The 25,449-nt window shown below is 36.1% G+C and overlaps 1 protein-coding gene across 5 annotated transcripts in view; it reads left to right on the plus strand.

The window, feature by feature from the left end:
• The window catches only part of LOC106660836 (lachesin-like), a 295,660-nt gene that overhangs the window by 143,070 nt on the left and 127,141 nt on the right, over positions 1–25,449 (plus strand). For all 5 annotated transcript variants that reach the window (XM_014383809.2, XM_024225147.1, XM_014383811.2 and 2 more), the window contains one exon: positions 20,616–20,678. In XM_014383809.2, the coding sequence (XP_014239295.1) occupies positions 20,616–20,678 (63 nt within the window). The remainder of the gene's footprint in view (positions 1–20,615; positions 20,679–25,449) is intronic.

Consider the following 25,449-nt stretch of genomic DNA (forward strand, 5'->3'; position numbering starts at 1 on the left):
ACCTGTAATTACCCTAGTTCACGAGTTATTTACGCATTTGTTCTTGTAGTGTATTTAAAGTTTGTAATAGGTTAAAGTTTATGCTTACAAATACGAGACATGAATACATTAAAAATAATTGTTTCAGTTTTTAATTATTAATATTTTAATTAATGAATTTTGAGCAATAATTGGAGAAATTGTGGATTTTGTGATACCTCCCCAAACTACGATCCCATACTTATAAAGGATTGTGCTAATACAAAATGAACAGTCATTAATTCTAGCTGAGGAATATTTCTTAAAATTTTAAATTTATAAATACAAAACTTACATTTAAATTTATTATAAAAAATTATCAACTTGTTTAGAAAAGGGTATAATCGGATAATTAAATTTACACGAGATTTAACACTGTATTTTCATTTGAATTTTGATTTGAGAGACTAACTAATGACTTTGGTTTTATGTGTAGTTAAAAGTATTATCTAACCATTTTCCAACTATTATTGTTTCCTCATTAACATTTTGTAGTATAACATCATATTTGTATATAATATTGTCCCATAAAGGTTTATCAAAATCGTTAAGGTAAATTAAGAATAGTACAGGACCTAAAACACTACATACACACACACACACACACACACACACACACACACACACACACACATATATATATATATATATATATATATATATATATTGTGGAATACCACAATTACTATAAATCGGGTAAGTTCAAGTTTGGCTTGTATTCGATTTTTGAATCCTACATAACAAATATTATTGAATGAAATTATAAAGTAATCCTTCGATAACATTATTGAAAAGTGTTTCAATCAAAACTTCATGGTCTACAGAATTACAAGTTTGAGCTATTCAAGTAGAATCCTACGACTTTTTTTTATTATCAAGAGTTTTTATTATAAAATCAGAACCCTCAAAAAGTGTACCTTCTTGATTGTTGATGATCCATCATATTCTTTATCTTAATAATAGTTTAACTTACCCTCAAATAAAAAAAAGTTTTAATGCATAGCAGTGATTGTAGAGACCTTTAAATATCTAAGAATAAAGAATGCATATAACCTAATTTAATCTGCCTATGAACTTAGTTCAAGTCTTAGAATTACCGATGTACGTATTTATTAGCGAGAATGCTCGTTGAATGAACTTGAATGAAAAGCCGACGGCCAAATACCTCGATTTTAGTTATTGGTGTATGGTATGAATGAGGAGTAGCCATTGGCCAATGTTGATGGCCCCTTGTAAGTTTTTAATTTTAAATAGTTTAGGATGTATATATAAGCGTGAAAGAGTGAAGAATACCCGTATATATCTGTGAGAAAGAATGGACATATGGGGACGCATGTTTTTTAGATCGTAGGCTTTCGTGTGAATGTTATCGGTTGATAGAACATTATGGTGGAACGTCGTGTAGTATGCTTGTTATTTGTATAAATGTTATATTGATACAAAGTTGATATGATAATATATTAAGGGTGCAAGAGAAATGTCCCAGATCTAATCAGATAAAAAATTCAGAAGAGGCACGACGCAATATGATAACAATTGTACTAGCAATGTTTGCTTACCATTTAATTTTTTATGTTCGGAGGGAACATAACCAACAAATCACATTACCCTTGAATAAGAAATATAAATTATACTTTTTTAGTTGCACTATTCGGAAATACAGATGTAAATAAATTCAATGAAATTTTTACTGATTCGTTTGATTTTTGCAGTTTAACAAGTTAGACATTTCGTGTGATCCTTCGAACGACGGCAGATAGCTTAATGTAGTTCCGTTATAAATATTTAATCATTCAAATGTAAAGTTGGTAACTTGTGCTTTAATTTATATACTTTAAATTAAGGTAATTTGGGCTTAAGCATTGCTTAGCAGAGGGAATAAATATTTGAACTGCAACGGGCCCCCCGGGCTTTTAGGATGCACCCCTCGTTTTAAAACATTAGGGAAACCCCGAGGATTAATTTGACTTGAAGTTATCATTAGTGTTTAATGGAAGGGGGAAAAGACCATCAGTTTGATTGTCCAAATGACAATTATTCGGCGATGATGGTAATCATCAATTCGTTCACGTTCAACCTGGAATTGCGTTGATAAGGGCTTGGTTCATGAGTATTATCTGAGATGTACTTAGTACCAGCCTTCAGTATGCTAATATCATGTTACAAAAGATCAGAGATAAGATTAATTGAAAAAAAAACACACGCAGTCAAGCTTTCGAATAACACACTCTCATCCTCAGGACATTAAAAATATAACCAATAATTTACAGGGGCGTCGGTGGCTGCAATGTTTTATGCGTTGACACGGCCCATCACTGTAAGGTAAAGGTCACCCTCTTAAAAAAAAAAATATATATATATATATATATATATATATAAATAAAAATACAAGGCCAACATATATTAACTTATATATAATATATTTTGTTGGTATTACAATATACTATACAATAAAATATATGATTATCACTTAATAAAAATTGAATCCGGCACAACCGACAAAAACAAAAAGCACTAAACAATTGCTATAACAATATATTCGAAGATTAAAATTCCCAACTAATTGTTCCTCGTAATATTAGCTGTTTTTATTATTATAAATTTATTTTGACCTTTTTTTTGACTGGGGCTTCCGACATCTAGGTCATTTCAGCCCCCAACTAAGTTTATATTGTATTTACCCTTTCAAACACTACATTCATACAAATAAATACATTAATACACATAAATAAATCCATACAGTACACTCATTCCGTTTGGCCGGTGGAGTACTTGATATTCCTCCACCGACCCTATACTCAAACAAATCTAGATTGGGGTCGATGGAGTACTTTTATAAATATTCCGCCATCGACCCCGAACACACACTCTTACGCTCTCATCGTTCGAGGGGTGATGATGACGTTATATTTCACCCTCACCCCTCGCCATTCACGCTAATAAATACATGCACTCAGACAAAATATATAGACAGACAACACATAAAACATACTATATGTTGTATGTTATAAAAAAAAAACAATTTCCCCTAAAAAGCGGAACAGGGGACTCTGAAATTCACTATCGTGATCGAGAACTCTTCTTAAGTCCGGCGGCATGCCTACACGCTCTCTGGATGGAGCCAAGGCATGACACGCCTCTATTATGTGGGACACATCGTTTGAACTTATTATTGGTATAATTTGTGTAATTATAATTGTTTTTCTTTTCATCAGTTTTCTCGTATTCATTTTTTGTTTATTAGTCGAGGAGTCAGCCATAGAGGAAAACGAGTCAGGCTTTTATATTTGACGTTGTATTTCCGAGCGTTTCTTGGAGCCATCTTCAGGGGTGCATAGTTATGTTATTTTGACTCTTTAATTGTGTAAGGAAAAAGGAAAATTAAAATTTGTAATTATTATTAATTATTTGGAGATCGTGAGATGCGGTCTGATGTTACGTAGGTTTAGAAAAACATTTTCTTTATCGTGCCAACGTTTCGATCTTTATTGAGATCATCTTCAGTGTAGATGCACTCTCAACACGTCACACAATAATGACACATCTCACAGAAAACAAACACTTTGAGGCCTGAAGATGACCTCAATAAAGATCAAAACGTTGGCACGATAAAGAAAATGTTTTTCTAAACCTACGTAACATCCGACCGTATCTCACGAACTCCGAATAATCATTAATTAACAGTCATTAAACACCACACATTTGTAATTACATTTATAAAAATTTTGAAAAACCTTTTAAATTACAGCTTTTAATCATAGTTTCATATTGTAAATTAACTGTTGTTTATTGTAAATTGTTAATTATTGTTTCAAAGTTCTGATGAATCGAGTGTATTTCTCGAAAGTTGGACGAACAACCTGAGAGTTTTCATACAATTGGCCACATCCCTGATATTTTTATCACAAAAGTTCTTGAGTTTTTGATTTTTCGATCTATGAATTATTCATTAAAACGATCCCTAGTCATCATATCATGCACATATTAGTATAAATATATTTATTTACAAGTGTTTATTTGTTTCAACATACAGATTTATATTTTATTTATGTAAACATTCATTAGAGGCATAGAATAAAGACATGCCCTTCAGTTGAAACAAGCGTTAAGAAGAGCCAGGCAATAATAGCTATTAAACACAGCTAACAAACTAGACTAACATTCACTAATTGTTTTTAAAGGTAAGAAAAAGAAATTCAACACAAAATTGACATTATAAACAAAACCATAATTTTCGGGATTGTTTTAATATGACCTACACTCAAACTTAGAATTATAATCTATATACTAAATATGTTTTACACGCATGCATAATTTGATTGTTAACCTTTTCTTTGAGCTTTTGAGATAGCAGACATCTGACCTGCAATGACAAAAGTACTGCGTCATCTGCGTACAAATACGCGTATTCTAGCCAATTTTCCCATTCAGATACAAAACATTTGTAACAGAAAAATTTCCTGTCCTGATAAAATCTCTGCGCCTAGCTATTTCAAACTTACCTTTAGAGCATAACAGACAAATGGATTCAGAACTATATTTAGAACACAGCTAACAAACTGTACACTAATGTACACTAATTATTTAATTACCATCGAATATGACTCAGATGGTTCAGTATCGAACGTACGTTCAATTTGAGCATTTCTCCTCTTATTTTCATAATCGAGTCCAAACTGAGGTTACATTACAGATAGTTCTCTGATGATCTTAATAAAGATCGAAACGTTGGCATGATAAAGAAAGTGTTTTCTAAAACCTACGTCACACCAGACCACCTCTCACGATTTCCGAATAATCTTTTGCTCAAAATTTTGTTCCTTACATATTAGACACTGATGGCTTTTTCTAACTCTTTCAAGAGAATTGTTATTAGAATTGGCCTTTAATGCATCTATTATTTTGTGGGGGGGATATTTAATCGTTTGTATTCATGACAATTCTTTGCACCACTACAATTTTTCCTTAACAATTTCTTTGGCGAGAACATTTAAATATACCGTTCATTTACGTAGAGCAAAAACAGAAGAGGACTGAAAAACCAACCTTGTTATGTTTCTATACATACACATATGTATATCGTGTAAAGATTTTTAAATAAAGAGCTTAAAAACTGGACAATTACGATTTTTTATCGTTGATAACTTCTGAACTTAACAAAACGATCCAAGATAAGCTCTGAATGAACCAATTTTCAATTTACTGTGATTTCAAAGTTGATAATAGAGAACAATTTTTAGTTCCTGACGTCAAATGACTTAATGTAAAACTCGTAGATCTCGTATTGGCTGATTTTTATGTTTAGAGCACGAAGAATGACAAAGCGATATGTCTAAAGTTTAACTTTACAATCTACAAAATAGTAAAATCATTTACCGTATAAGAAGAAATATAGAAAGAAAACTGTCACAGAATTGTTAATAAACAATGAAAGATTCGGTACTGCGTAACAAAGCAACTGCGTTAGAGGTATTTGATTATTTCTTAAGTACTGAAAATTTAAAATATTATTCACTGATGAAGCGGCAGTAATTAGTGTTTGACTTTGAACGATGAGCTTACTACCGTCTTTAAGGCGGGTATTAAAGAGATTCGATCCAATGGATACACCTATGACAAAACAGAACTCGAATTACGCCTCAATAGTTAATAAGCACTTTTGTTATCCCAAAAGCGTTAATTAATTGAAATTGGAACCTTCTGTAACAACTATAATTGAATGCTGCTCAACAGACTAAAACCTATTTCCTTATAATCGATTCTCGGATGAAAAGTCCCCATTCACAATTTACATTTACGTTGGGACGTAAATTCACGTGTTTGCAAGTTTTACTTCTTATTGAAGAGAAATTGAACTTTCATTTCAATAATTACGTACGTATAGCTTAGAGTTAATTTTTTCCTGCGGACTTTTAAAATTGAACTTCTAGACATGTTTTCCAAGGTGATTTCGAAAACATTATGATTGTCAAGTATCATACTCATTATGAATATTTTAATCACATAACATAAAATGTGACGATGGAAAAATGACGAGGGAAATGACATATATCCAGAAAAAGGCTGTGGGTTGATTGTGGGCTGCGAATAAACAAATGGTTCGGTCAGAGTAGTAATGTGGGCAATTTTTCTTTTACTTTATATCTTTAATCCTTTTATTCTCCCATCAACCAAAGTCTAAAATGAATTGTCTCAATTAATTAAAAGTTTAAATATATCTGACAGTGCATTAACAGTTTCATATTTTTACTTTTGTTTGTTGTATTTCGTATATAAGGATATATTTTCTTTTTTCTTATGTTTCTTTCCGCAAATTTAATATAAAAACATGTGTAATTATAAAAATTGACAGGAATAACGACTCTTCATTAAATTTAGTTAAGGTTCAACTCATAAAATAACCCCCTCTCACCAATTTCTACGTCCAATTCCTGACTACATAATACACTAAGATCCGACAAGGTTACAGAGTTGTCGATACCATCTCTTCTGCTCTAGAGAACAAAGAGTATTGCTTGGGTGCGTTCCTAGATGTAGCAGGGTTGGCACCCTGGCAAGCTTTATAAACTCAAACGCTTCCTACTCTCTTCTTATCTAATATTCAAATCTTTCCTTAAAGATCTCAAAGTGAGGTGGGGCAACGAGTTCTCGAAGATCAGACCGATACAAGACAGTGTCCGACAAGGGAGCATTCTTGGTCCCATCTTTTTCTCTCCTACATTGCTGATCTAACTGCACACCCCATACCAAGATCCCCACCTACACGGTCGATACCGCAATTGTGTACTCTAACTCGAATCCATTTCAAGCTACCTATAATATACAAGAAACCTTGAGCAAATAGAAGACTGGCTCAAAAGTGAATGGCAAGGCTGCATGAAGAAAAATATACTTAGTGTACGTTCACATTTAATAAACTTGCCCTCCATTATACATCACCAGAGATGAAGAAACGGATAGACGAGACGGCCACAAGGCCTTCTGCTCCTCGACCTGAGTAGATCTATCGTGCTCCCCGGTTTTTATAAACCACTGGCCACCTTCAAGTTGTTAATCAACCTCTAAAGTCTTGCCAGCGGCTCCTGAGTGTAGGATCTGACTTGTAGCTTTTCGTGTCCTAGTTTCAAGAACCTGCACCTACATAGACCTTCACAAAAACATAAAATGTGTTCTAAATATCATCCCCACCTACGCGGACGATAATTTTGACCACAATATTTACCTCTAACTCGAATCCTATCCAAGCTACCTCCAAGAACAACTTTAGCTTATTGAACACTGTTCCCCTGTTATTTATAACTCATTAGCCAGGTTCAGGTTATTAATCAGCCTCCACAGCTTTGCCAGCGGCTCCTTAGTTGTAGCAAGTAGTAATCTTGCTTGTGGTTTTTCTTGTCCTAGTTGCAAGAACCTGTACCTACATAGACATTCACAGAAATATAAAATGTGTTCTGCAGTCTCCTCTTCTTCCTGACAGTATCTGCACAGTTGTTCTTCTGTCTGTACTCCTATCCAGTGCATGTGCCTTCTTAAGTGGCAGTGCCCTGTCAGGATTCCAACTACAATCCTGGTTCGGTTGCGGTTGCCTTTCAGTAATTCTTTTCTAACCTTTGCGGATGGTCCTTTTATGAATCTCTTTACGTGCTTCTTACCTGTGGTATTTCATTCCACCAGTTTTTAGACTTTATTATCGCATTCTGAAATCCTATCTAACCTATCGCTGGTCCAGAGTGAGGTGCGGCAACGAATGCTCGGAGATAAGACCGATACAAGCCGGAGTCCTACAAGGGAACATTCTTGGTCCAATCATTTACATCATCTATATTGCTGACCTACCAGCACACCCCAATACCATCATCATAACCTATGCGGAAAATACCGCAATTGTGCACCCTAACTCGAATCCAATTCAAGGCTGGTGCAAAATATGGAGGGTACGACTGAATGAAGGAAAATGTAGTCATTGTACATTCACATTGAAAAAACAGTCTTGCCCTCCACTGCACATCAATAACAAAGTTACTTCCATCCAAGTCAAATATTTAGGATTATACGTAGACAGCAATTACGTTGAATCCCCATACAAAACTTAGGAGACAACAAATTAACACAAGACTCGGATAACCACGAAGGTTTCTAGGAACGAAATCCGCCTTCAACGTTAACACTAAATTAACAAAAATTTATTGGGGAAAATTTGAGCATACGGAAAGATGGTGTTCTGCCAAGCCATCCAACATCCAGCGATTCGTTCCAATGAAACTTTTTCACACAAAACTTCATAGATCCTTACTAGGTCACTAACCTGGCTATCCACAACGACCTAAACATTCCTTTTGTCAACGAACTTATCCGTTCCAGGTTCCAAAAGCTTTACGCCAACTCTTGATCCATCCTAACACAACTGCTCAAGGCCTTTATGCACATTCCCATCCCGAGACCCTACCCCTTAATCGACGATGGTCTCGAGATCTTCCCCGTTAAGTTTTGCACTTTGACAAATGTAATTCCGATTAGTACAGTCGCTAATGTATTTATAGTTCAATAAAAGATATTTTTATACTACTTTATCATGCATTTTAACATTTAGGGGTTTGCTCACCAAACATAAATCTATATCACAAAAAATATTTAAACATATTCATTCATTCTTAAATTTGCCTTGTTGGTATATAATCTTAATCAGTCAATAAAATTGCAGCTAGATCTGTCGCATAAATAAATTGAGAAGTCATATATTATTTACAGTCGCATAAATGTGTCCCAATAAACCGCGATGAAGATTTAAAGCTGGGAATGTCGACTTTGAACGTTTTATTGACTGATTAAGGACTATTGCAAAGTTTGCGGTACAACCAAGGCATTTCAGGAGGCGTAGATGTAACAATATACGATAAGGTGGCGGTTGTTGCGGCCGCCAGAAGTAAAGTCCAAATTCCCTTCTCTGATAAATGAACTAAATCAATTATCTACAAGGAGATTCCCGGTTATAATACATTTATCATTGTTGCTATAAATTTTAATTATGACTGAGTAATAAGTTCAATAGATTCAAACAACTGATTCATTTGAAAATCATTTCTGTCCCCAAACGGTACATTGGCCTCAATGAAGGAGCTAAAAAAAGTGTTTTCATGCAAGTTTTACTTTAGCAGATAAAAGTCATCATTAATCATTTTGATCTGCTTATCTTTGTTGAGATTATCCTACGGCTGACTAATCTGGTGGACGACAACTCAGCAAAAACAAGCTAACTAAACATTAGGCAGCTTACAAAGACTGACAAACCTATGTATTAGAGTGGCAAGGAAAACAGTCCAGCCAATCGCACTAGCTACACTGCAAAACCTACCCCCATTAGAAATATTTATACAAGGGAAACGAGGAAACTCTCATTTAGGCTCCAGAAACAGATTGGGTGGAAAGTAAACTCTACGAGCACTCAGCAATAACTAATAAAATCAAAAACTTATTCAAACAAATCGAGATTGACTACATGATCCTCGGTACAACATCTTATAAAGTATCAGCAGACTAGAAAAGAAAATTAAGGAGGAAATCAGATACAGTTACATGGGATACAGGTGGTTCCAAAACAAATAAAGGACACGGATCAGGCGTCCGCATAAGTTCAAAGTATGAGCAATTAAACTCATTAAGGAACTACCCCTCAGTCTGGTTGAGGAAACAAACCTGATGAAGACACAAAGCAATTACACATAAGCTTTTACAAGATCATATATAGGCCCTCAACCTATTGTTGGGATTGCATAAAAACATAGAAACCTTCATCACAGAATGGATCTAAAAAAGAAAAACAAAAAGTGGATACTTTAGAGACGCTATCAAAACCCTGATGAAGACTAGCGTGCTCACTCCAGTTAGAGAAGGCTCAGAGGAGTGAAAGGATTGCCGGTCACTGGTCTCTGAGAAAGCATCTACTTGATATAGATATTGACTTATTGATGATTGATACTTGACATATTCAGTAGTGATCCCATTTGTATGTTATGCAATGATTTAAGAAAATGTGATCTATATCTCTTCGAATACGAAGCAACCAGTCACTGAAGTTCTTTCAATTAATTAATCATTATCTAAGGTATTGGTTGAGATAAAAAAGTCAGTGTCACGAGCGGGATCCCGATGAATCGAATCCTCATTACACGACATTTGAAAAATGGCAAAGAGAAAATTCGAAATGAGGGTTGAGATGGCAAGTTAGTGTCCGAGTGGATCGAAGTCACGATAGCTCAAGTAGTAGAGCAGCGGCGTATTTAGCCAAAGGTCGTGAGTTCGAATCCCGGTCGTGACACTGACTTTTTTTATCTCAACCAATACCTTACATAAAGATTAATTATGAATAATTATGTATTTTCTAAACAAAATATCAGTTCATGAGATGTAACACTTTGTTTTGTTCGTTAAAATTATTATGTAATTATTTATCAAATGGAGTTGTTTCTGGGTGTTGGTCTGCGAATTCAGCTAAACCTGCCCTCACCTGAACCTGCGGTCACTTACTGGGCCGCAAACACCCCTAGAGACATTCGACGGACCGAGCGACATGTAAGATATACCTGGACAAAATCACTGACAGTTCCTTACTGAAGATGGCGCAATGCCGAAACGCGTTTGTGTAGTTCAACAAACCGTTTAATGAAGACGGACACTATAAGTGCATCAACTTTAACACATTATCATTTATCCACCCGACTTTAAGTACGTCATTTAAATCAAACGTAGTAAAATTTGAAATTTTGAAATTAACAAATTTCTTACATCTCCACGGCTTAACAAAAATCTTTTAGCTGTTTAATTTACGAAATAATAAAATAAGTAGACGAATCAGAGTCAAAATTAAAGAAAGCAAAAAAAAAGCAATATTATAAAAGCTGCATGACTAAATTTCAAGTTACATCCTATTTATCTATTCGTAGTATACTTACAATTATTAATTGCATAAAAATATATTGTAAAATTTTTCTGCTTTAATATCTAGAAATGCGACTTCCTTTTTATGTTGTTGTTTTTATGTAAAACCCTTAAAAACGACAAAACATAAAAATTGATTGAATAAATTAATCCTAGTTTTATTTGAACCAAAATCCGTCATATATTCGTAGACTGACGGATAAGGAAGGTTGACAAGGAGTGTATTCTGTGTTTCAGAGGACTGGTAATCGGATAAAACGGAGAAGTGAGGCGTTAGGTCGGGCCAGACATTTCTCAAGTTTAGAGTCGGCTCTTGAAAGCGCCTTTTACTCTCAATTTATGTTGCCTTCGTGCCTTACATATGTTTCCCTGATAACTCCTTCACTTCACGCTCAATCGGCCAAATCCCCTCGAAGGCAAATCCAGGAGAAAAGTGCCAAAACGTTTGATACCGCCGGTTGTCTGGAATGGGACCAGCCGCTACGTCGTGGCAGGTGGGAGTGAGATTTAATTGAGACTTTCTCACAGCAAATCAAGTGAAATTTAAATATTTAATAAATTACAATATTATATGAAACTTAATTTTAAGTGGGGAATTTTTACACTCATCCCTAATTTTCTCTAACCCTTCACAGTACTTCTAACTTTTTTAACGGGTTTCGTAACAGCACAGATCATATCGAAACCCCGGGTTGCTTTATTATTTTTTTAATAAAAGCCCATTTGTAAGAATGTTAAATTCGAATACAGGGCAATTCACGGGATTCGAACCGGGGACCTTTACCTTACCGTGAAGACCGCCGTGTCAACGCCTCCGGCATATGTTTTATTTACATTTATGTGCGTTTCATTTGTGTGTGACAAACACCGTGAGGATCGTCGACGATGATGTTGGAAATCTAAGAAGTAGGGACAGTACTACATCCTTCTGGCTGTCTGCATAATTGGCCAGTTCAGTGCTTTCGACTCGTTCCTTCTAAGTAGTGGCAGCTGTAGCCTGATTTTCTTTCCCAAATATTATGTTCGTTGATTTGGTTTCATTGATCTTGATTCTCCACCGACGCAGCCAGCATTCTAGGGTGTTTAGGTGATTTTGAAGATTACGGGAAGCATTGACAGGATCTTTATCAAGAGAAAGGATTGCGGTATCATAGGCAAAGGTGAAGGTGATGGTGTTAGGTTGCGTAGGTAGGTCGGAGGTATAAATTGAATAAAGGAAAGGAGCGAGCACGCTGCCCTGTGGGACACCTGCAAGAATAGGATGGATAGGAGACAATGAATTTTGGTGGGATACTTGGAAGAAACGATCATTAAGATAGGATTTTAGGATAAGGTAATAGGTTGCTGGAAGGATGTTCGTGAGCTTCCACAGCAGCCCAGAGTGCCATACTCGGTCAAAGGCTTGGTGTATATCCAAGAACACACCCGGGCAATACTGTTTTAGCTCAAGGAATGTGAAAATAACATCGATTATGCGATGTGCTTGTTGTACAGTTGAGTGGCATCTCCGAAAGCCGAATTGGTGATGGGGAATTGTATTTGTAGGAATTTCCTTGGTCAAGCGGTTCAATAGGAGCTTTTCCAGTATTTTGCCATTAATGGGCAAAAGACTGATGGGTCAGTAGGAGCTAGGAAGGTTATTTGGTTTCTTAGGTTTTGGGAGCATCCTGATGGAAGAAAATTCCAACAGTTGGGGAAATGGGTTGTACGTAGGACAGCGTTGAATAGGTAGGTTGTAAAGATAATGGCTTTTTTAGGTAGTTGGGATAGGATGATGGGAGTGATTAGGTCGTAACCTGGACATTTCTGTTTGGAAAGGTTTAGGGTGGCCTGCTTGACTTCTTTAGGGGAGAAAGGTTTTGGAGGGAGGGTAATTGTTCGTCAAGTTCGTTAAGGATTTTTTCAGAATGGTGGAGGTCTTGGATGTCTGGGTGTGGATTGAATACTGCAGAGAGGTATCGGGCTAGGAGTTGGGCTTTGTCCTGTTCGGATTTGGACCAATCAATCTAAGATTAATTTACTTGAAGGTGTTCAGAGGAAATTTATTAAAAACCTAATTTACAAGTTAAGAAGTCAATGGGATAATAACGAGTAAGTAGAATGGTTGAAACTGTGTAAAATTTCTTCTTTTCGTAATGATCGATCTCTGGTGTTGAGATGTGTTTCTTGTGGAATAACTAGCTGTTACTCTTGTCCACAACTTCACAAGATCTCTATGCTCCTACTCACAGTTGTCGTCAGCAACACAGTTTTTACACCCAGTTTTGTAGAGCTAACTAAGGAAAACTTGGTACAATAACGTACCTTCAAAAGGCCTTTAATGAAATCTGTGGTTTGCATAATTTTAATATATTTGGATGCTCTTTTAATGTATTCAAAACGAAATGCGTCAATGCTTGTCCTCGTGATTATAATTACTCTATTGATTTTGTTACTGTGAACACTATTTGTCTTTCTTAATTTTAAATATTGCCATATGACTGTACTTATTATGGGATCATCCCTCTGTAATGTACTAAAATGGATAAATAAATCGGTATAGAGTCCTATCACTTCCTATCTAATTGTATTTTTAATAAAAGCTTACTTTGTCTACCACCGCCACCAACTGCTGCCCTGGTTGATTCAATGATGTGTTCATTTAACGTCGCAATTTTGGTGTTTTATTTAAGATCTTGTTACGAAATGACGTGACTGCCGGAATCTACAGTATTCCATTTATGAGAATTTTTAAGATCATCGGTTATTTTAGTGTATCCGAATGTGCAAACTAATTTAAGTCCAGCTTAAGTAAAGCTTGAACAAACCGTAAAACGTCCCTAATCTCAGAAGTTAACCGCCATTTAAACTGATCGGCTGTTTGCCGAAAGGGTTGAAACGAAGGGGTTTTCCGGTTATTTCTGTTTTACCGATGGTAACGAGCGTTTTAGTTGAAATTCCATCATTGCTTATAACCCGCTGTCGATTATGGCTATGTTTATTTCTGATGCATTATACAATTGTAAAACGTTTGTTAGAAACTTTCCACCTTGTAAACAGCTCAATGAGTTCTGTTTACTCTTTTAACAACTGCTGTAATAAAGCTTGCCTAACCCCATTTTTAGGTACCTACTAAATATGTTCATACTTTTTTGAACTGTAATTAATTACATACACAATTTTGATATTCTTTCAACTTTTAAGATATATCAATAATAATAACTGGATTTTTACTGTCTAATTACAGTCAAGTAATTGAACTGAGTGATACCCTTAATATTACAATTGTACATAAACATCAAGAAAAACGTGAATCTGAAAGAAAATAAGACATTCAGTTCCTTTGTCAACCTTTTGACGATAATATCTCGTTCATTAAGGCTTTGAAATATCAATATATTGATGGATTGATAATATCTTATGTATCTTGTGTAGTGTAATTTAACTAGCAATTTATTACCTAATTACATAACATTTTATTACCTACTGTGGCCTCACGGAGAGCTTTCTTCTAGGCATAAAGTAAATGCTGGATTTAGCCTTGTGAAACGGGATCTGATGGTTCCACAAGAGCGGATCGAGCTTTTCACCACTTTTGGAGACTTTCGTCCGTCTCTTCATCATGTCCCATAGGTGTTCTATGGGATTCATGTCAGTAAAACGTGCTGGCCAATTCATTATGATAATCTCTACAACTTCCAAGTAACGGACTACATAAATTAAGAAGAAGAAGAAAAATAACTTTATTCTGGGACTGGTGTCCCCTAAGAATAATTTACATGAGATAAAATAAAGGAAGTACCTTCTGTGAAGTTACAAATTTAAAAAAAAAAGATAGAAATCTTTGCACAATGTATGCCAGTAAGGCAGGCCAGAAGAGAAAATTACGAGAATATTAAACAAAAATAATAAATGTTATCGTGAGGTCTCTGCTTGGAGGGAGAGGAGGTGATTATAAAGATGGGATTTAAAGGAGGAAAAGGAGGCAGCGTAACGAATAGAAAGGGGAAGGAAGTTCCAGAGTTTAGGGGCTCGGATCAGAAAGGATCTTTCGAAGGTATGGGTTGTATTGGGTTGTCCGGAAAATAATGCAGGATTTTGGTATTAAACAAAAAAAAAGAAACTAGTTACTTTAAAGCAATGTTCTTTAATCAAAATAATTTCCCATACTCTCAATACATTTCTCCCAACGTGTTGGTAACTTATTAATTCCGNAGGGAAGATACAAGGAGTTTGCGGGTGGAGAAAGGTAAGAGAAGCCAGGACCGACGGAACAGGCTGAGGGAGGCGATGGAATGGCGGGAAATTTGGGTAATGTGGGAATGCCAGGAAAGGTTTTGGTCAAAGACTACTCCTAGGTTTTTACCCTAAGAGCAGAAAGGGATGAGGTGGTTATTTAGCATGAGAGGTGGGATGCTGTGGAAGGAATTGAGGAGTTACCTGGACCCGATAATTATGGCGGTGGATTTGGACGGGTTTATGGGCCCATTCGTTGATGGAGTTTAGGTCTTTTTGGATCTTGAGAATGGCCGAGTGAAAATCGGAAGGGTGAAAGGATATGTATATTTGGGAATCATCGGCATATAGGTGATAGTTACAGGACTGGATGGAGTCGGGCAGATCATTGATATAAATGGAAAAAAGGATAGGAGAGATGCTAGAGCCTTGGGGCACGCCAGATTTTAGAGGGAGAAAGGAAGAGGTAAGGCCATTGGGAAGGGAAACAGTTAACATGAAATCGTTGCTAAATAAATGAAACGAATGGGACGATATCTTCCGAAAGAACTCCAACGTACCTTAGTGCAGAAAAATAGCCATTCTGTTCGATAATCAGTTCTCTATGGCCATGGACGTTGATTCCTCCCCATACCATAGCTAGCTTTAAAAAGCTGTGTCACACTAAGCAAAGTGTTCTCCACAGATGGTCGCGGTCATCTGATTGCGAAAAACCAAATCGCCACTAATCTGTGAATAATAGCACCCTCCCCCAGAGATGTAGATATATCGGTCGGGGTGTAATATACAGCACCCTTTAAGATCTATTGTATCCCCCGTTCTGTGCCTAAAGCACACCGGTGAGTCCTATTTCATCAAGGAACTTGATCAGTAGGACCGGTTTCAGTGGTTTAATCTACAGTCACATTGTACATCCCAAAGCACTTCCTCCTGCAGGCAGGTGAAGCACCACAGTTTGTTAATAGGTGTGTTGGTGTCTCCTCTACCTCTTTGCAGAATCTGCATGTGCCGTCTTGGATTATACCAATCTTCTTTAGATGTTCATTTAGCTTGCAGTGTCCTGTTGAGAATCCTGTTAGAATTCGAAGTTTTTTTCTTGTTTCCTTTAACGCATTTGGTTGTTTCTTTCATTCAAACCTACCTAGAAGGTTTTGGATTGTTTAGGTTGTTTATGTTGTTTATGTCATTAAGTTACTTGCCTTTCTACTCGATGCCTTTCCAGCAGCAAAACCTGATGGGGGTTGTCTTGAGATTAGACTATTCTCAGGAAGGCTTCTGATGACTGTTCTTCAGAACGCCCTTACATTACGGAACTTTTGTGGGTTGACAGACTACCCATCAAGGAAGCCGTTAAATGACGGTTTGGTAGTGCAGTATGAACAATAAAACATTCGTCCCTAGCCATCGTACATCGAGGTCGATCATCACCTTTTCTTAGCTAAAGACATCCGGTGGTCTTAAAACCCTGCAGAGCAACGTTGATGGTTGAGCGTGGCACACCCAGTTCGACTATGTAACAGACTCTAGGTCCCACATGGGCAAAGCATCTGCCCTTGCGAGATCTCGACTTAAAACCAAGCTCTTAAATTATTATTAATTTTTGACTCAAATTTATTGTTTTATAAAAGAAAATGATTACTTTTAATTTTAACTGTTATTTCATTTTCTTAATTAGATTAGAGAAGACAATAGCAAACATTTATTTTGTTTTGTATGCGTGTTCATTACACGCGTACTCATGTCAACTATGTAATAATATTATTGAAATCGTTAAAGATTTAAGAAAAAATATTTTATTAAAGAGATTTGGGAGCTGGCATGAAAAAGTGGCTTTTGGATGAAAGACAAAAGACAAATCAAAAATTAATTTTATTTGCTTTACATTGAATAAATCATGCTGAGGAAAAAATATTTTAAAAAATTAAATTGGGGGACCGCGGTAGCCGAGTGGTTAGCATGAGAGACTCTCACGCCGCGGTCGTGGGTTCGATTCCCACCGTCGCCTCTGGCCCTTTTTTCCCGATAACCCCCTAACCCCCAATTTGAACACACAAGAATTCGTACTATGGCTAATATGCAAGATCATAAGGCCAATAAATAAATAAAAAATTAAATGATAATGTAATGAACAAAATAATGCAAAATGAACAACATGCTCTCAGTAAGTTTAACATGTGTTTGAGAGCAAGAGTTGTGAGCTCTTTAAATAGTCTTATACATTACAAAAATGAACAAAAAACAGATTTATATAAGTTATTAGTAGCAGTATATACTCAATTTATCTTGCTATTCACATTTTATGTAATTTTGAAATAATTAAATAATTCATTTTTAATTATATATGTTTGAAAAAAGATTTAAATGGTTCATAAGGGGAAAAGAAATTTATATCAAATTTGTTTTGATATATGATTCTTAATCCTACATTACATGCAATGTTATAATGCATGGAAGTGTTTACTTTAAGAACAGTACATTTTAATAACGCATTTATTCTTGTAGTGTAATTTAAGTCCATAATGGTTAAAATTTTATGCTTATATATACGAAGACATGAATACATCAAAAATAATTGTTTGACATTTAACACATTAAAACCAATGTGGAGTTGTTTTGTGTTATACCTTCTATGTTTATTTAGCAATATTTTTGTTATAGAATTTTGAGCAATAATTAATAGAAAAAATGTAGATTTTGTGGTACCACCCCAAACTCTGACACCATATGTTATCAAGTTTGCGCTAATGCAAAATACACAGACGTCATTTTATCTGGCTGAAGAATATTTCTGAAACTTTTAGATTTATAAAATAATTTTCTAAACTTTTAAAAATGGCAGTTGATCCGAATTTGACCGATTGCCGCTTTTAAATTCATAGTGGGAAACCTTGTAATTAATAAACAACACACAATTGTTGCTGAGTTTTGCTTAGCTGCTGTAGTTAGGTTAGTGCCAGATAATTGCACCTTCCCACGAAATCACCTCGTCGAAAAGCGAGCACCTACTTTGTACCTATCAATCTTCTAGGGTCGTTACATAAAAGAAAAAGTCGCCGAAAATAATCATTCGCCCGCATTGTAGTTACGTTTCCCCCTTCACTGTTTACATCGGTAAGTTATACCGGCCGTATGTTTCTGCCCGGAGGCTTTCAAAGTTTTAATGATTTCTCCGCTTGGCGCAACTTCGGGGATGAATATGTAGCACATGTTGTTTTGAGGTACGAATCAAAACTTTTAGTTATTTCTGAAATCAACGGGCGTTGATGGGCGTCGAGAGATGTTACTTATTAAAACCGGCGGATAACATACCCCGACTTCAACATTTCCGATAGACTCTGTTTGCTCAGAAGCCTCAACGGTCTATATCATAACTCTCTGTGTTGAAAAGGATACAAAAACATTATTTACCCTTTAAAAATACAATATAAATAGATAGAATTTTAATTATTTTTATTTACAGTATCCTAAATCATTCCTAACCACCGGTATATTTCGATATGATGTTCCGTCCATGAATTTTTCCTTTAAGAAATTATATCAGTGATTAATTACAATTAATTAAGGTTTTTAGTTGAGATAAAAAAGTCAATGGCATGAGCGAGATTCGAACCCACGATCTTCGGCTTGATACGCCACTGCTCTACCACTTGAGCTAACGTGACCTCGATCCCCTCGGGCACTAACTTCCCATCTCAACCCCACCTTTTTAATTTTCCCTCCTTTTTGCCATTTTTCAAATGTCGTGTAATCGGATTGGATTCTCGACGACAAATGAAATGGCCTCGGAGAGCTTTAGTGAAGTATACTTCATTTTAAATCATTAAATTCACTAATTTCGTGGTCCGCTTGACCAATTAATTGTAATATATTAATTGGTCAAGCCGACCACGAAATTAGTGAATTCAGTGATTAATGTTAAACCGACATAAATTTTTTAACTATATGAGACAAATGAAGCTAAAAATTGAGGTCATCGTCGATCCTCTTCGTGTTTTCCTTCTCTTTCTGGACTTCCACACATATTTTCAGCCTGCACACATTTGAGCGTCTAAAGAACTGTACTAGCAATAAATGGAACTTATATTCGAGTATATCTTTAATGAAAAACATTCCTTTTAGAAACAGACCACACCAACACAATAGTAATAACAATGTGGGAAGTAACAGCTGTCATCGTCTACCTTATGCGTATTTTCTTTATTTCTCTGGTCTTTCACGCGTATTTAGTTTTACACTGCAGCCATTTGAACGTCTCGATCTTTGTTTTTTTTATTTAAACTACTTCGATAACCTAAATTGCTCGTTCGCACCTCAGGTTATCAACTACAGAACAAAACATTAAATATACAGAATGACTGGCGATAAGTGTCGAAAATTTCAAGAGGTGGTTCTACTCACCATACGAAACAAAAAAACATCCTATAATCCCTTGTCCATATCTCAACGGTAAAGAAGTAATTTTAGGTTTTGGGTTTTTTAATTGTTCGACTTATATCCAATAAATTGCTTATAAACTTGAAAATTACTGACTGTGGAAAAATTTGGTTTGTGCCACCTGAAAGAATGATAAATTTGCTGTAAGGAAACCTATTTACTTTGCAGCATTGATGACAAACTTCTGCACGAAAAATTCAGAAAAAACAAAAATGTTGAAATTAGGAAGTTTTTTAAATGTTGGATTGGTAATTGTAAACTCCTGGAGCTTTGCCAATTCCCTCGAATGTTTTCCATTCAATTAGCTTCCAGCGGTATACCCACCTTTTTGGATTGCGTTTCTGGAAGGCCCAAAAAATTTGAATTTTATTGAAAAAACTGGTGATGATGAACGGGGCACTCAATTTTTCCAGGAAATCCGTCAATCTCCTGAGTTTTGTGTCAGTTCTTTAATGTTCAAATCAAACAGTTTGCCTTATGTTATCAGCTGACAACTTCCTCAGGTTGGTGATTTAAATTATGTCCTTGTTTCCTAATGCACATCTTGCTGACATGCATTTCATTTACGGTTACTACAATGGTAATACTACTGCTGCAAGGGGAGAATAGTATTCTCAGAATATCAAGCTCGTTTTCCGTTCGTATACGTATATATATAACCTCAAGCGTAGAAATTTGGTGACATTACCCGCCCCCCTCCGGGAGTACTCGATATTCCTCAAGGCGGGATCGAACCCACTTCATTCTCGCTAATAACTTACTTTTACTCTCCAGACGTCACACACTCACCCCAGAGCACTTGATATTCCTCGGGGGAGGGTTTTAAACCCATTCCCGTCATGCTTATCAATTACCTGCATTCCAGTAAATTGTCGACTCTAATCTCGTCTTTTTTATTATAATTTTGAAAAACTTACAATTTTTATTAGATTTTGATAAATAAGTAGAATAAAACATTTGCATAAGACTTTCTACATATGAATACCATATTAAAATTTGTTATTTGCGTTCAGGTAGACGAGCGAGAAACCTCGACGGGAACTCCTTAGGATCATCAATAGAAGAATTTAATAACGGTAAGTGGTTGTGGTTTTTATTTTAATTATATTTTACTTGTAAAGTTATGTAATGTACTCAAGTATGTCTTTTTATTAAAAATAATCTTAGTCGTAACAAAAGTAAAAATAATCAGTAGAAATTAGTTATTAATTTTATGTAGTTTGGTCTGTCTGATCATTTTGATCTGCCTAGCCTCGCTGGTTCGGTATCGCAAAAGATTTTCGGCATTTTGCTTACATGTAATGAATATTAGGATGTTACAAACGTTTTGTAAAATAATTTTATTATGAAATAGTTGGAACATTCCAATGTTAGTCTGGCAAATCTGGCTGTATGCCATAAATCTTTACAGATTGTATCTGTTAAGATATAATAAAAGCGTTTTGTTTTGTATTGGCAAGAATTCCTTCCTAACGCCAGTGAAGTCATTTTTCCGGATTATAAATTAAACAACAAACCTCTTCCCGCCTTCGTCGGTTTTTGTATCCTTTGGTGCAGGTCACCCACCCCAAACATTCCTCCACCATAGAACCTTCGTGAACGTCATCCAAGCAAGACTCCTTCGCATTCAGGTATGGTCGGATTCGTTGGACGAGTGGCTTAAAAGCTGCGCTCTCTAAACATACGAGAGAAAACTTAGAAGAGTGAATACCTCAGCGCTGTGAGGGAAAGGTTGAGAAGCATTCCCTAGAGCTGATTGATCACATGTACCCTAGCGTCTTCTTAGTACGCGTAGATATATATCCTCTTGCCCCAACTACTACATCCACTGCTTTAAAGAAATTTTTGTATTCGTCAAAACCCCTCATTTTTGAGCTTTGAGGCCAGCTACTCGAGCCAATGCGCCCGCAGTCTCATGCCGCCGCAAGGTCTAGGACAAATGCTCCAACACCTAGCTGGTGGTATTTTTTTTTTTTTTTTTTTTTTTTTTACGAGGGTTTGCAACAGCAGAGGTCATATAAACCCTCAGGGTGCCGGTGTTTTTGAAAAAAAGCCCATTTGTAAGTAAGTCGGGTTCGAATGCAGGGCCGCTGGATTCGATTCGAACCCGGGACCTTTACCTTACAGAGATGAGCGCCGTGTCAATGACTAAACCTTGCGGCCACCGACGCCCCTTTTGCTGGTGGTATTGTTAGGACAGTTAATAATTCCTTCCTAAAGGCCAGTGAAGTTGGCTCATGGTGGAACAAATATGTCCGATATAAATATTTGTCCATGGCCTTTTTAACAATAATGTTCATAATATTGATTTAATAATAATAATAATATCATACCTCAATTTTTAACTTCTCATCGTTCCACACCCGCAGTAAAACAGTATCTATCATCAATCGTCTCCCTCTCCGTACAGTACATATAAAGCCAGTTTGAAGAGGAATTTGAGAAAAATGTGTACAACAACGGTCAATTATAGGTCAAGTATATGTATTCGTGGTATATCTAAATATATACCGGATGTACAAATTGATTGTTGTTGTGTATATACAAATGTACATATATTAGTCGGTGTGTGCATTATACCGGTGAGTCGTACTTCATCAAGACCCAGTTGCTATTGCCATCGGAGTTTCCTAGGAAACACTGCGAGACTCCGTAAGACGTTTTCGAGAAACTAGGTCTTACCACAGAAGGCCCGGTTCTGGTCGTTCGAGGGTAACAGAACCACAGGATCACCGTTTTTTGATTTTGCGAATTCATCAACTCCAGGAAGTTTGAGAACACACTGCTCGAAGAAGATTAAATCAGTATGGACTGATGGCTTCTCGCCCCGTAAGAGGACCAAAATTGACCAAAACACACAGAGTTGCACGACTCGCATCTGCTCGAGAACACAGCCATTGGTCTTTGGATGAATGGTCTGCCGTACTTTTTACAGATGAGTGTAGATTTGCTCTAAGATCTCCAGATGGGCTTGAAAGAGTGTGGAGAAAGCTCAATGAAAGAATTTTTCAAGAAGCTCAATACGAAGAAATTTTCAACGTAGCTCAGTGATGGTGTGGGCGGGAATTTCATCGAGAGTCGCACAGCGTTGGTTGTTGATCGTAGAAAGTCTTTGACGGCCACTCGCTATGTGGATGAAATTTTGGAACATCATGCGTTGCCTATCATCGATAAAATCAGCGACCATCCTATTCTAATGCACGATAATGCCCGTCCACATGTCGCTCGCATAGTACAGACGTACCTTCTACTGCATAACATCAGGGTTTTAGCTTGACCAGCCCGTTCTCCAAACTAGAACCCTATCGACCATTTATGGGATAACCACAAAAGCCCAATGAAAGCACGTCCTGCAGTTCCTGATACACTCCACGATCTTGAAATGACTCTACGTGAAAAATGGGCTAACCTCCAGCAAAAAGACATTTCCAGACTGGAATATCTATTATGTATAATAGAGTATGCCGAGGCGTCTTCGAGATGTAATTAAGGCAAGAGGAATAAATACGCGATATTGAAATGTTAATTAAAAATTATACTCAATTATAAAACGTTAAAAATCGTAAAACTTTGATTAATGTATAAAAATATATACAAATCAAGTTATACTACAAGTGGGTGGAATTTTTTGCCTGTCCGTGTATGTATGACTAATTAATAATCTTATTTACAATTGCTTTTATTTACTCGTCAAATCCTAAATGTTATTTTTGTAATCAACCATTTGTACCAATCTAAATTATATTCTAGGTTGTTATTTTTATTATTGCCAATGTTTAATATGTCAATGTTTTTGACGTTTTAAATGTTCTTCGTCTTGCTTGTAATTATTATAATAAAATGAGCTATAAATACTGAAAAGCACTAAAGACCATAAACATAAGAGCTTTGTTTTCTCACGTAATCACTTAAAGTTTAAGCACGTTCAATTCAATCGGATAGCGGTCGCAGAAACAACAGAATCTGTTAGAAAGGGCATGCACGGACGTGGCGAGTAAATGATTCACAAGCCTTCTTGCGTGATGCCCCGTTCGTCGGTTGAAATTTTAATAGGAAGCCTGTGGGAATGGCTCGTTTACATGAATTAGGGAGGACAGAGTGAGTTATCCCCCGTAGAGTTAGAGCCGCTACGATAATTGGCCACTTAAATGCCCCTAGGCCGACCGTCCAGTCCTCACCGCTTTTCAGATTCGGCTCCTCTGATTTCCTGGACAAGGCCAAATTGGGAGACACACAATTGTCCGTCCGTACGTCAGTTCAAACGAACGGGCTTCACACAATTTGTTTTCTTATCCACCGAGTCCGCACCTTTCTCTACTTACTTAATTCGGTTCTTCAAAGAACAAGATGCTTAAAAATTATTTGTTTACCACTTTTTTAGTTGTAGTGCGGTAGGAATTTTTAATTTTATAAAAAGTTAATAAATCACGATGCAAAAACAATCCATTATCACTCCTTCAAAAAGTTAAGATTGTTTTTTAAAGAAGAAGAAATATTTGTTTCAACAATTGTTTTTACAAATATAAATAAAGGTGATCGACCAGCTGTTATTCAACAATATTTTTGGTAGGATCGAAGAAGTGGTCCAATGAATGTTCCGGTGTTGAAACTACGCCAAGTTTTCGATGTTTTATTTCACCTTCTTCAGGGCTCTAAAACGGATACATATGCATATAAAATTTTATAATTGCTCATCTCTGTAAGAGAAAATCAAAAATCAACTTGTCTTGACAACTTACAAATTCCCTGACAGTGATTAAAATTGTTTTCTCTTATCGACATGTAAAGATAATTTTTTCTCTCTTTTTGTCTATAAGTTGTAAACACAAATTGATTTTTGATTTTCATTGCACAGATGAGGAATTATGAAATATTATATGTATACTATCCGTTGTAGAGCCCTGATGAAGGTTAAATAAAACACCGAAAGCTTGGCGTGGTTTCAACTCACAACATTCATTGGACCACATTCCCGATCCTACCAAATATATTTTACAAATATAGTTCATGTTATTTTAAACAAAAGAAATATGTACGTGCAGTGATGGACAAAATACACCAACCACCCTTAAATTTTAATGTATTTAGGATTATTCATATTTTGAATACCAAAACTAGGACTCAGCCACCCCACCATAAATGAATCATTAGGTTTCCGTTGTTTGCCATACATTGGTGAATTATCAGAAAAAGTTAGTGAAATTTTTAAACAAGAAGGTTTTAGAATAGCTTTAAGAAGTACGGGTTCACTTAAAAAGAAAATCTTACTCTGAGTGGGAACTATCTTTTTAAAAAGGATTGAACACCGCACTCACTCCACCATTCATCATTTCTAAAACTAGGTTTGTTTGTAAAAATAAGGCATTTTAAAAAAATGTTTATTACCTAGTTCTAAAAAACAGTTATTTAGTAAAGAATAAAAAAACCAAAGCAAATAAAAAGGTTAAAAAAATGTTTGATCCCTTCAATACCTCCGGCACGAATCACGTCCGTTGAACGCTTTGCATTCTTCGGAAAAGATTTCTGGTGAAATCCTGAGGAATTCTTTCCCATTCATCTAGAATAGCAGTTTCCGACTGTTCTGGGATGTTAGAACCTGGGTTTCGCCTTCAGACTCGTCGCTTAAGTTGGTCCAAAATGTGTTCGATTGGGTTCAAATCTGAACATCGAGCTGGCCACACCAAGCACTCAATTCCAACCCCGTTCAGGTAGTCATCCACATACTCGGGGTCTGTAGGGTCTGACATTATTCTGCATTAGCAAGAATCTGTCACGGATGTGGAAGGCAAATGGCACTACATGTCCTTCGATTTTGTCTTGCAAGTACCTCTGTGAAGTTTGATATCT

This window comes from Cimex lectularius, unplaced genomic scaffold (genome assembly GCF_000648675.2).
Source record: "Cimex lectularius strain Harlan isolate CLEC.00 unplaced genomic scaffold, Clec_2.1 scaffold24, whole genome shotgun sequence".
Lineage (NCBI taxonomy): Eukaryota > Metazoa > Arthropoda > Insecta > Hemiptera > Cimicidae > Cimex > Cimex lectularius.